This window comes from Elephas maximus, chromosome 2 (assembly GCF_024166365.1).
Source record: "Elephas maximus indicus isolate mEleMax1 chromosome 2, mEleMax1 primary haplotype, whole genome shotgun sequence".
Classification (NCBI taxonomy): Eukaryota; Metazoa; Chordata; class Mammalia; order Proboscidea; family Elephantidae; genus Elephas; species Elephas maximus.
Genome location: NC_064820.1, coordinates 231,594,510 through 231,607,573, shown reverse-complemented (window position 1 = coordinate 231,607,573; position 13,064 = coordinate 231,594,510). Strand labels below are relative to the sequence as shown.

Here is a 13,064-nt window from a genome sequence, read left to right as displayed (position 1 = left end):
CTGCACCTTCCTCACCCAAGACACCTGTGTCTGCTCACCTGCTCCTGGACAACCCTCTCCAGCCGCTCCAGCAGGTAGCTGCCGTCCCCCGGCTCACAGCAGCCCAGCCTGGACTGTAGCTCAACGCCCAGGGCATGCCGTTCCTTCTCGAACGCATCCTGTACAGCCCGCAGGAATACTCCCCTCCAGTCCACACACACGTCAGAAAGTTCCTGAAACAGAGGACGAGAAAGTACTGTCCTTACTTCACACGCTGTGGATGAGGAGCACGGGCCACTGAGGCAGAGGTGACCCACTCGTCCTGGTCAGGGGGAGAAACGAAAGAGAGACCGTGGCGGCAGGCAGTACAGTGCGTTCGCACCGCACCCTCAGCGTCCTGCATGAGGACTCCACCCCACCTGAGGGGAGTGAGGACCCACTGCAGGCTGCTGCGGGCCCTAAAGACCCAGTGCCCTAGTGGCACCATAATGCAGCCTGGCACTGACAGCATTCCTCAGCACCCCAAGGTTTCCACCAGAGTCGTCCTACCTTTTCTCCTTTCTGGGGTCCTCTGAGGGCCGGCGCTGCCTCCATCAGGCCTGGCCCCTCCCCTGGGACATGCTCCAGCGGGGCACATGGTTCACCCCTTTCCAACGTGCTGGCGCTGCGCCGGTACTCAGACAAGGCCAGGATGTGGTGGCTCTCATCACACACCATCTTCAGCAGCGCCTGCAACAAAGTCAGGTTAGAGAGGACAGCCGGCCTCATGCCCTGACGATGAGAAGACTCCCCACCCCACTCCACCTGCCCACCCAGCAGTGAAGACTGCCACCCTTTTGGCCCCTGCAGCATTTCCTGGGCTGTTCTAATTGCGAGTTTTTATGTATTACCACATTTTACTTATCCATTCAACCGCTGAGAGAGTCATCTCTCCCACGGCCTTGAAAGGCAGTGGAATTCTGGATCCAACATTCCACAGATACCCACAATACACCAACTTCTTGTCCTTCTCTTGGTTGTTACCATCTTCTTGCTATCGTGAACACTGCTGTGATGAACGTAGGTGTGCATGTCTGTCCGTGTCATTTCTATCAGATCTCTTGGGTACAGACCTAGGAGTGGAATTGCTGGGTGATATGGCAGCTCTACCTCTAGTTTTTTGAAGAATCACCAGACTGTTCTCCACAATGGCTGTACCATTTTGTATGCCCACCAGCAACGGAGGAGGGTTCCAGTTTCTACATATCCCCTCCAATGCTTGCTATTATCCATTTTTTTTCCATCTTGGCCATCCTTGTGGGAAAGAAATGGTATCTCACTGTGGATTTGATTTTCATTTCTCTGATGGCTAATGACACTGACCATCTTTTCATGAGTCTATTGGCCATTTGAACAGCTGCTAACCAAATGGTCAGCAGTTCGAAACCACCAGGCGCTCCTTGGAAACTCTATGGGACAGTTCTACTCTGTCCTATAGGGTTGCTATGAGTTGGAATCAACTCGATGCCACTGGGTTTTTTAACTGTGAATTTTTTTTTTTTAATTAACTTTTATTAAGCTTCAAGTGAACATTTACAAATCCAAACAGTCTGTCACATATAAGTTTACATACATCTTACTCCCTTCTCCCACTTGCTCTCCCCCTCGAGTCAGCCCTTTCAGTCTCTCCTTTCGTGACAATTTTGCCAGCTTACCTCTCTCTCTATCTTCCCGTCCCCCCTCCAGTCAAGAGTTGCCAACACACTCTCCAGTGTCTACCTGATTTAATTAGCTCACTCTTCATCAGCATCTCTCTCCCACCCGCTGACCAGTCCCTTTCATTTCTGATGAGTTGTCTTCGGGAATGGTTCCTGTCCTGTGCCAACAGAAGGTCTGGAGAGCATTGCCGCCGGGATTCCTCTAGTCGCAGTCAGACCATTAAGTATGGTCTTTTTATGAGAATTTGGGGTCTGCATCCCACTGATCTCCTGCTCCCTCAGGAGTTCTCCGTTCTGCTCCCTGACAGGGCAGTCTTCGATTGTGGCCGGGCACCAACTAGTTCTTCTGGTCTCAGGATGATGTAGGTCTCTGGTTCATGTGGCCCTTTCTCTCTCTTGGGTTCTTAGTTGTCGTGTGACCTTGGTGTTCTTCATTTTCCTTTGCTCCAGATGGGTTGAGACCAATTGATGCATCTTAGATGGCCGCTTGTTAGCATTTAGGACCCCAGATGCCACATTTCAAAGTGGGATGCTGAATGTTTTCATAATAGAATTCTTTTGCCAATTGACTTAGAAGTCCCCTCAAACCATGTTCCCCAGACCCCCGCCCCTGCTCCGCTGACCTTTGAAGCATTCATTTTATCCCGGAAACCTCTTTGCTTTTAGTCCAGTCCAATTGGGCTGACCTTCCTTGTATTGAGTGTTGTCTTTCCCTTCACCTAAAGCAGTTCTTATTTACTGATTGATCAACAAAAAACACTCTCCCTCCCTCCCTCCCTCCCTCCCCCCTTCGTAACCACAAAAGTATGTGTTCTTCTCAGTTTTTTCTATTTCTCAAGATCTTATAATAGTGGTCTTATACAATATTTGTCCTTTTGCCTCTGACTCATTTCGCTCAGCATAATGCCTTCCAGATTCCTCCATGTTATGAAATGTTTCAGAGATTCGTCACTGTTCTTTATCGATGCGTAGTATTCCATTGTGTGAATATACCACAATTTATTTATCCATTCATCCGTTGACGGACACCTTGGTTGCTTCCAGCTTTTTGCTATTGTAAACAGAGCTGCAATAAACATGGGTGTGCATATATCTGTTTGTGTGAAGGCTCTTGTATCTCTAGGGTATATTCCCAGGAGTGGGATTTCTGAGTTGTATGGTACTTCTATTTCTAACTGTTTAAGATAACGCCAGATAGATTTCCAAAGTGGTTGTACCATTTTACATTCCCACCAGCAGTGTATGAGAGTTCCAATCTCTCCGCAGCCTCTCCAACATTTATTATTTTGTGTTTTTTGGATTAATGCCAGTCTAGTTGGTGTGAGATGGAATCTCATTGTAGTTTTAATTTGCATTTCTCTAATGGCTAATGATCGGGAGCATTTTCTCATGTATCTGTTGGCTGCCTGAATATCTTCTTTAGTGAAATGTGTGTTCATATCCTTTGCCCACTTCTTGATTGGGTTGTTTGTCTTTTTGTGGTTGAGTTTTGACAGAATCATGCAGATTTTAGAGATCAGGCGCTGGCCTGAGATGTCATAGCTGAATATTCTTTCTCAGTCTGTAGGTGGTCTTTTTACTCTTTTGGTGAAGTCTTTAGATGAGCATAGGTGTTTGATTTTTAGGAGCTCCCAGTTATCGGGTTTCTCTTCATCATTTTTGGTAATGTTTTGTATTCTGTTTATGCCTTGTATTAGGGCTCCTAGGGTTGTCCCTATTTTTTCTTCCATGATCTTTATCGTTTTAGTCTTTATGTTTAGGTCTTTGATGCACTTGGAGTTAGTTTTTGTGCATGGTGTGAGGTATGGGTCCTGTTTCATTCTTTTGCAAATGGATATCCAGTTATGCCAACACCATTTGTTAAAAAGACTATCTTTTCCCCAATTAACTGACACTGGGCCTTTGTCAAATATCAGCTGCTCCTACGTGGATGGATTTATATCTGGGTTCTCAACTCTGTTCCATTGGTCTATGTGCCTGTTGTTGTACCAGTACCAGGCTGTTTTGACTACTGTAGCTGTATAATAGGTTCTGAAATCAGGTAGAGTGAGGCCTCCCACTTTCTTCTTCTTTTTCAGTAATGCTTTGCTTATCCGGGGCTTCTTTCCCTTCCATATGAAATTGGTGATTTGTTTCTCTATCCCCTTAAAATATGACATTGGAATTTGGATCGGAAGTGCGTTATATGTATAGATGGCTTTTGGTAGAATAGACATTTTTACTATGTTAAGTCTTCCTATGCATGAGCAGGGTATGTTTTTCCACTTAAGTATGTCCTTTTGAATTTCTTGTACTAGAGCTTTGTAGTTTTCTTTGTATAGGTCTTTTACATCCTTGGTAAGATTTATTCCTAAGTATTTTATCTTCTTGGGGGCTACTGTGAATGGTATTGATTTGGTTATTTCCTCTTCGGTGTTCTTTTTGTTGATGTAGAGGAATCCAAGTGATTTTTGTGTGTTTATTTTATAACCTGAGACTCTGCCAAACTCTTCTATTAGTTTCAGTAGTTTTCTGGAGGATTCCTTAGGGTTTTCTGTGTATAAGATCATGTCATCTGCAAATAGTGATAACTTTACTTCCTCCTTGCCAATCCGGATACCTTTTATTTCTTTGTCTAGCCTAATTGCCCTGGCTAGGACTTCTAGCACGATGTTGAATAAGAGCGGTGATAAAGGGCATCCTTGTCTGGTTCCCGTTCTCAAGGGAAATGCTTTCAGGTTCTCTCCATTTAGAGCGATATTGGCTGTTGGCTTTGCATAGATGCCCTTTATTATGTTGAGGAATTTTCCTTCATTTCCTATTTTGGTAAGAGTTTTTATCATAAATGGGTGTTGGACTTTGTCAAATGCCTTTTCTGCATCTATTGATAAGATCATGTGGTTTTTCTCTTTTGTTTTATTTATGTGATGGATTACATTAATGGTTTTTCTGATATTAAACCAGCCTTGCATACCTGGTATAAATCCCACTTGATCACGGTGAATTATTTTTTTGATGTGTTGTTGGATTCTATTGGCTAGAATTTTGTTGAGGATTTTTGCATCTATGTTCAGGAGGGATATAGGCCTATGATTTTCTTTTTTTGTAATCTCTTTACCTGGTTTTGGTATCAGGGAGATGGTGGCTTCATAGAAAGACTTGGGTAGTATTCCATCTTTCTCTACGCTTTGAAATACCTTTAGTAGTGGTGGTGTTAAGTCTTCTCTGAAGGTTTGGTAGAACTCTGCAGTGAAGCCGTCCGGGCCAGGACTTTTTTTTATTGGAAGTTTTTTGATTACCGTTTCAATCTCTTTTTTTGTTATGGGTCTATTTAGTTGTTCTACTTCTGAATGTGTTAGTTTAGGTAGGTAGTATTGTTCCAAGAATTTATCCATTTCTTCTAGGTTTTCAAATTTGTTAGAGTACAATTTTTCGTAGTAATCTGAAATGATTCTTTTAATTTCATTTGGCTCTGTTGTGATGTGGTCCTTCTCATTTCTTATTCGGGTTATTTGTTTCCTTTCCTGTTTTTCTTTAGTCAGTCTAGCCAATGGTTTATCAATTTTGTTAATTTTTTCAAAGAACCAGCTTTTGGCTTTGTTAATTCTTTCAATTGTTTTTCTGTTCTCTAATTCATTTAGTTCAGCTCTAATTTTTATTATTTGTTTTCTTCTGGTGCCTGATGGGTTCTTTTGTTGCTCACTTTGTATTTGTTCAAGTTGTCGGGACAGTTCTCTGATTTTGGCTCTTTCTTCTTTTTGTATGTGTGCATTTATTGATATAAATTGGCCTCTGAGCACTGCTTTTGCTGTGTCCCAGAGGTTTTGATAGGAAGTATTTTCATTCTCGTTGCTTTCTATGAATTTCCTTATTCCCTCCTTGATGTCTTCTATAACCCATTCTTTTTTCAGGAGGGTATTGTTCATTTTCCAAGTATTTGATTTCTTTTCCCTAGTGTTTCTGTTATTGATTTCTAGTTTCATTGCCTTGTGGGCTGAGAAGATGCTTTGTAATATTTCGATGTTTGGGACTCTGCAAAGATTTGTTTTATGACCTAATATGTGGTCTATTCTAGAGAATGTTCCATGTGCACTAGAAAAAAAAGTATATTTTGCAGCAGTTGGGTGGAGAGTTCTGTAGACGTCAATGAGGTCAAGTTGGTTGATTGTTGTAAGTAGGTCTTCCGTGTCTCTCTTGAGCTTCTTACTGGATGTCCTGTCCTTCTCCGAAAGTGGTGTGTTGAAGTCTCCTACTATAATTGTGGAGGTGTCTATCTCACTTTTCAATTCTGTTAAAATTTGATTTATGTATCTTGCAGCCCTGTCATTGGGTGCATAAATATTTAATATGGTTATGTCTTCCTGATCAATTGTCCCTTTTATCATTATATAGTGTCCTTCTTTATCCTTTGTGGCGGATTTAAGTCTAAAGTCTATTTTGTCAGAAATTAATATTGCTACTCCTCTTCTTTTTTGCTTATTGTTTGCTTGATATACTTTTTTCCATCCTTTGAGTTTTAGTTTGTTTGTGTCTCTAAGTCTAAGGTGTGTCTCTTGTAGGCAGCATATAGATGGATCGTGTTTCTTTACCCAGTCCGTGACTCTCTGTCTCTTTATTGGTGCATTTAGTCCATTTACATTCAGCGTAATTATAGATAAATAAGTTTTTAGTGCTGTCATTTTGATGCCTTTTCATGTGTGTTGTTGGCCATTTCATTTTTCCACATACTTTTTTGTGCTGAGACGTTTTTCTTAGTAGATTGTGAGATCCTCATTTTCATAATGTTTAACTTTATGTTAGATGAGTCGTTAACGTTTTTCTTGGCTTTTTTCTTGAGTTATGGAGTTGATATTCCTTTTTGTGGTTACCTTATTATTTACCCCTATTTTTCTAAGTAAAAACCTAACTTGTATCGTTCTATATCGCCTTGTATCACTCTCCATCTGGCAGTTCAATGCCTCCTATATTTAGTCCCTCTTTTTTATTATTGTGATCTTTTACCTATTGATTTCCATTATTCCGCTTTGTGTATTATTTTATTTATTTATTTATTTTTTAGAATTAATCTTAATTTGTTTGTTTTTGTGCTTTCCCTATTTGAGTTGATATCAGGACGTTCTGTTTTGTGACCTTGTATTGTGCGGGTACCTGATATTATTGGTCATCTGACCAAACAATCTCCTTTAGCATTTCTTGTAGCCTTAGTTTGGTTTTTGCAAATTCTCTAAACTTGTGTTTATCTGTAAATATCTTAATTTCGCCTTCATATTTCAGAGAGAGTTTTGCTGGATATATGATCCTTGGCTGGCAGTTTTTCTCCTTCAGTGCTCTGTATATGTCGTCCCATTCCCTTCTTGCCTGCATGGTTTCTGCTGAGTAGTCTGAACTTATTCTTATTGATTCTCCCTTGAAGGAGACCTTTCTTTTCTCCCTGGCTGCTTTTAAAATTTTCTCTTTATCTTTGGTTTTGGCAAGTTTGATGATAATATGTCTTGGTGTTTTTCTTTTTGGATCAATCTTAAATGGGGTTCGATGAGCATCTTGGGTAGATATCCTTTCGTCTTTCATGAGGTCAGGGAAGTTTTGTGTCAGGAGTTCTTCAACTATTTTCTCTGTGTTTTCTGTCCCCCCTCCCTGTTCTGGGACTCCAATCACTCGCAAGTTATCCTTCTTGATAGAGTCCCACATGATTCTTAGGGTTTCTTCATTTTTTTAAATTCTTTTATCTGATTTTTTTTCAGCTATGTTGGTGTTGATTCCCTGGTCCTCCAGATGTCCCAGTCTACTTTCTAATTGCTCGAGTCTACTCCTCTGTCTTCCCATTGCGTTGTCTAAGTCTGTAATTTTATTGTTAATCTTTTGGATTTCTACATGCTGTCTCTCTATGGATTCTTGCAACTTATTAATTTTTCCACTATGTTCTTGAATAATCTTTTTGAGTTCTTCAACAGTTTTATCAGTGTGTTCCTTGGCTTTTTCTGCAGTTAGCCTAATTTCATTTGTGATGTCTTTAAGCATTCTGTAAATTAGTTTTTTATATTCTGTACCTGATAATTCCAAGATTGTATCTTCATTTGAGAAAGATTTTGATTCTTTTGTTTGGGGGGTTATAGAAGCTGTCATGGTCTGCTTCTTTATGTGGTTTGATATGGACTGCCGTCTCTGAGCCATCACTGGGAAACTAGTTTTGCCAGAAAATCCGCTGGTACGCTGGCTCCTGGCTCTGAAAACAATCGCTGTCTCCCAGTATTTGTTCGTTCTCCGTCTGTAAATCTGTGTTTGTTGTTCAGAGTTCGTAGATTGTTATGTATGTGATCGATTCACTTGTTTTTCTGAGTCTTTGTTGCAAGAGGGATCCGCGGTAGCGTCCACCTAGTCCGCCATCTCGGCCCCGCCCCTAATTGTGAATTTTTTAAGCTCTCTCCTGTGAGCGTCAGAAAGACAACCAGGAAGCCAGGCTTGAAGCAGTGGAATTCTGGATCCAACATTCCACAGATATCTGCAATACATTAACTTCCTGACCTTCTCTCGAGGCAGCAGCAGCATCCGGCTATCCCTAAACTGATGAGCACACTCATCTGTGTCTCCCAAGGCCATATCCCCAGGCACTTGGGACACAGCCGGCACACACACAGGATACCAAGAGGAGCCTCATGAGGGAGACAACACAGGGGCCACACAAGAAGCCACCATGGGGGACCACACAAGAAGCCATATGAAGAGATGGCAAATGAGACCACACAGGGAGACCTGTGTCTGTCTGGAAGCTGCGGCCCAGAGACAGCAAGCGTCAACCGCCCTGCATGGAGGGATGACCCAGCACAATGTGATGCCACAACAGCCCACCGCCATCCTCTCAGCCGAGGCTCAGACACAGGAGCAAAGTAAGCTACCCATGGCACCTCACTGACCAGGAACCATGAGCACAGAACCACGTCAGTGTTACAACCAGGAGGTGGCACGGCCAGTTCACAGCAGTCGGAAGCTGGACAGACACACTGCCCACCGGTCCTCCCTCCAGGGGCTGAGAGGATGGGAGAGCCAACCACCTCTATGTCTGTCTGCAAGCTGCTCAAACACAGTCATCATCACTGCAGCAGACAAGAGTCGGGAGGGGTCAATAAATGGCCAGGAACAGGAAAGTGGTAAAATAAGCAATAAAGACACGCACCCAAAACCCCATTGCCAACGAGTCAGTACGAACTCACAGTAACCCTATACCAAAAAATCAAATCCGTTGCCGTCGATTCCTACTCATAGCGACCCTACAAGACAGAGCAGAACTCCCCCGTAGGGTTTCCAAGACTGCAGTCTTTACTGGAGCAGACCGCCACATCTTTCTTCCACAGAGCAGCTGATGGGTTTGAACTGCCAACCTTCAGGTTAGCAGCCGAGTCCTTAACTTTTGCACCACCAGGGAGGGTTCCTTGAAGACACGCACCCACCCATTGCCACTGAGTCCATTCTGATTCATAGCGACCCTATAGGAAAGAGCGGAACCACCCCCTAGGGTTTCAAAGAAGTGGCTGGTGGATTCGAAACGCTGGCCTTTTGGTTAGCAGCCAACCCCTAAATCATTCCGCCACGAGGGCTCTAAAGACATGCAGGATAGGTGACAATTCAGTTTTTACAATGTTTTCCTGAGGCACCTCCACAAGACGGAGGCACAGGCAGTTGAGCGCCTATATTCCCCCAGAGGAAACCCTGGTGGCACGGTGGTTAAGTGCTACGGCTGCTAACCAAAGGGTCAGCAGTTCGAATCCACCAGGCACTCCTTGGAAACTCTATGGGGCAGTTCTACTCTGTCCTATAGGGTCGCTATGAGTTGGAATCAACTCGACGGCACTGGGTTTGGTTTTTTGGTATTCCTTCAGAGTTAAAGAAAAAGAGAACAAAAGAGACCAAATAGTGTGGTGAAACTGACGATTCAGAACTCTAGAAGCCAGCTTATGAGATGCAGCACCAGGCAGGAAGCTGAAGGAAGAGCCAGCCAGCAGACAAGGTAGGAAGGTTTTTTTAATTCTGTCACACTGGGGACCCTCCTGCGGAACCTCCACAGCAGTGAGACCAGAACACCCATCATAAACCGCAAGCTGTGAACTGCAAACGGTGAACCACGTTAGGTTAGCCCAGGAGGGTGGTGAATGCAATTAGCTTTTGCTGACCATCTTATGGGTCAGATTCTTCATATCTGCCTGGGGGAACCCAGAAAAACTGAGGAGATAGAGGACCCTCACAAAGTAGCCAGTCCCCCACCTCTCTCTAGACAGGAATGAGGAAAAAAAATTGCTCTGCCTCCAGATTCCGTAACAAAAGGATTGATTTAAATTAGTGGCAGCAAAAAATAGGTACCCAAACATGGATCTCTGAGATAAGCTTACCTCCAGGCACTTAAAATATTTAAAAACAACAAAGGAGAATAAAAGGTTATTAAGACTCGTCCAGACATCAAACAAGAAACCCAGGTGGCGCTGTGGTTAAGAGCTAGGCTGCTAACCTAAAAGGTCAGCAGTTCAAATCCACCAGGCGCTCCTTGGAAGCTCTATGGGGCAGTTCTACTCTGCCCTGTAGGGATGCTATGAGTCGGAGGCAACGGGTTTTTTTTAATACATCAAACCACCTATTACCTGTGAAAGGCCTATTGGGTCTATTTAGGGGCTCTGGAAACACACCGGCCACTTAAATCAACCAGACAAATGCCCGAGGAAGAGACAGGCTACTGAACTTGCCTAGGTGAACTACATGCACCAATAGGCTAGCGCGCATGGCTCCTCAATGCTGCCACAGAGGTGGGGCCTGTGGCACATTGTCTTAGGCTGGGAAGCAAAACCAGTGAAGTGTGATTATATACATATACAGAGAGAGAGAGAGGAAACAGCTCACGGTTACAGAGGCTGGCAAATCCCAAGTTGGTGGGTCAATTGTCAGGCGGGAGTGTCCTCCTGACTTATGTAGCTACGGAGGCTGACAAATCCCAAGACTGGCAGATAACACAGCAAGCTACTGGCTCAAGTTTCAAGAACCAGAGGTCAGCTGATGATCAACTAAACTAGTAATTTCTTTTATAAGGACCAGCACAAAGTTGGTTCCTATGAGGTGGAGGTTAAAGATGTCCCAAATGCCCAACTTTTCCAAGCTGCTGTACCATGCCATCATCTCTAACATCAACTACTCCCTTTCTCCTCAGTGCTCTTCCTACTGTCTTTGGGTTCCCTGATACGTTGCAATGTCTCACAGAACTCATGAACCATATAAAGGAAATGGCTCATGAGGTTGTAGAGGCTGGCAAGTCCCAAATTTGTGGGTCAGGTGTAGACTTCTCCCTGGCCCTCAGTCTCTGCCCAAAGGCATTCAGCTTTTTCACTTCATGAGCCAGGGAGCCCTCTGAGCCATCTCCTGCGGGTCTCTCCTGCCAGTCTCTCCTACTGGTCTCTCCTTCCTTGGTGGTGGTGGGCAATGATAGGGGTGGGAAAACAACAACCCAGATGCAGAATCCAGAGAGAACAAAAGCCATCAAGTTTTGCCATAACATCCATATATTGGATGTGGGCCACACCCCTGAGGAAACGCCCTTTACAACTACTGGTAGATCACACCAGATCGCATCATGGAGGTGATTACCTTACATTACAAAGTGGAGGAGAAATACATCATTACGTAACTGCTAAACTACATCATTACATTGCTGCTAAACCTCTGAGAATCATGGCCCAGCCAAGTTGCCACATAACCTTAACCATCAAAGTCCACCCCTGACAACCTGGTACCTATACCCATGTCCTTTAATCATTCACTATCTCTAAATAAAGACAATTACAAAGTCATACTAGCACCTAATTACATGATTAATGATACAATTAACACATGTACAAACAAAAATGCACTAGCCCTGTTTACATATTATACAAGAAAACAAAAATATTTGATGCACACATACAAGGAAGAAATATTACAGTTCTCATTTCTGCAACTGGTCACATGGTTGCCACTGGTATTTAGAACTACCTTCTTCCATCACCCATTCCATATTCCTGTTACCCTTAGCAAGCACCTCAGCTGGTCACAATTCTTTGCCTGGTAAAAAAATTGCCTGGTGGGGTGACCCAAACCTTCATTCCTGAAGGGTCTGGGCCATTAGTAGTCATGTTGGAATTGGGTTGCGGTGCCATACTTTTCCAGCGACTACCAGGAAATGGTAGTACTAACAGACATCCTAAGAGATCTTGTGTATTCCAGACATACTCTTCGTTACCTCTACAATATGATAACAATCTGATTTGCCCTTGAAGATCAATATCAATCACACCCACCATAACATAACTCCCTTCTTTGCCTGCTGATCCAGAGATATGAGGAACATTAAGTGGCCAGTGGCATTCTTAACTTGAAGTTCAACAGAATTATTGTGTCTTCTGGTAGGTACATTCCTCCCTTTGGAACTAAGACAACTAGACCCGCAGAGCATAGGGTCACAGGGACAGGAAACAAAAATTTTACAAGTGGGTCACTAGGGGTAATAGTGAGTGGTGCCACTCCCATTTCCACCCCTTGATTCCTAGACCCATGAATCCTGGCTGTCCAAGAAACACCACCATATACTGGATGCTGCTTTACAGCATACACAGCCTCCTAGAAAACATTGCCCCAACCCTGCAAAGTACTGCCACCTAGCTGGAGCCATAATTGTGTCTTTAGAAGGCCATTCCATCGTTCTATCCAGCCAGTTGCTTCAGGATGATGGGGAACATGGTAAGGCCAGTGAATTCCATGAGCATGGTAATACTGCTGCACTTTATTTGCTGTGAAGTGAGTCCTTTGATCTGAGGTGATGATGTATGGGATACCATGACAGACGATAAAGCATTCTCTAAGTGCACGGACGGCAGTATTGGCAGAAGCATTGTGTGCACAGAAGGCAAATCCGTATCTATACAAAGTGAATATTCCCATTAAGAAGAAAATACTGCCTTTTCCACAATGGAAACAGTCCAATGTAATCAACCTGCCACAAGGTTGCTGGGTGATCACCTCAAGGGATGGTGCCATATCGGGGACTTTGTGTTGGTCTCTGCTTATGGCAGACTGAGCTCTCAGCAGCAGCTGTAGCCAAGCTCCTTAGTGAGTGGAAGTCCATGTTGCTGAGCCCATGCATTACCCCCAGCCCTGGCACCAGGGCCACTCTGTTCACGACCCCATCGGGCAATGATGGGAGTGGCTGAGGAAAGGATGACTGGTTTCTACAGAATGCATCATCCTATCCACTTGATATTCAGGATACATCTTGAAGTTCTTTTTGACGATGAATGCAACACCATTCCTCTTCGAGTTGTCATTCCCATCATAGTAGACTACATGATTGTCTGATTCGAAATGGCCAACACCTGTCCATTTCAGCTCATTAATGCCTAG

The 13,064-nt window shown here is 43.6% G+C and overlaps 1 protein-coding gene across 7 annotated transcripts in view; it reads right to left on the bottom strand.

The window, feature by feature from the left end:
- PCNT (pericentrin) overlaps positions 1 to 13,064 on the bottom strand; it is a 145,949-nt gene that overhangs the window by 35,323 nt on the left and 97,562 nt on the right. For all 7 annotated transcript variants that reach the window (XM_049875076.1, XM_049875074.1, XM_049875081.1 and 4 more), the window contains 2 exons: positions 529 to 708; positions 39 to 212 (listed from right to left, as the gene is read on the bottom strand). In XM_049875076.1, the coding sequence (XP_049731033.1) occupies positions 39 to 212; positions 529 to 708 (354 nt within the window). The remainder of the gene's footprint in view (positions 1 to 38; positions 213 to 528; positions 709 to 13,064) is intronic.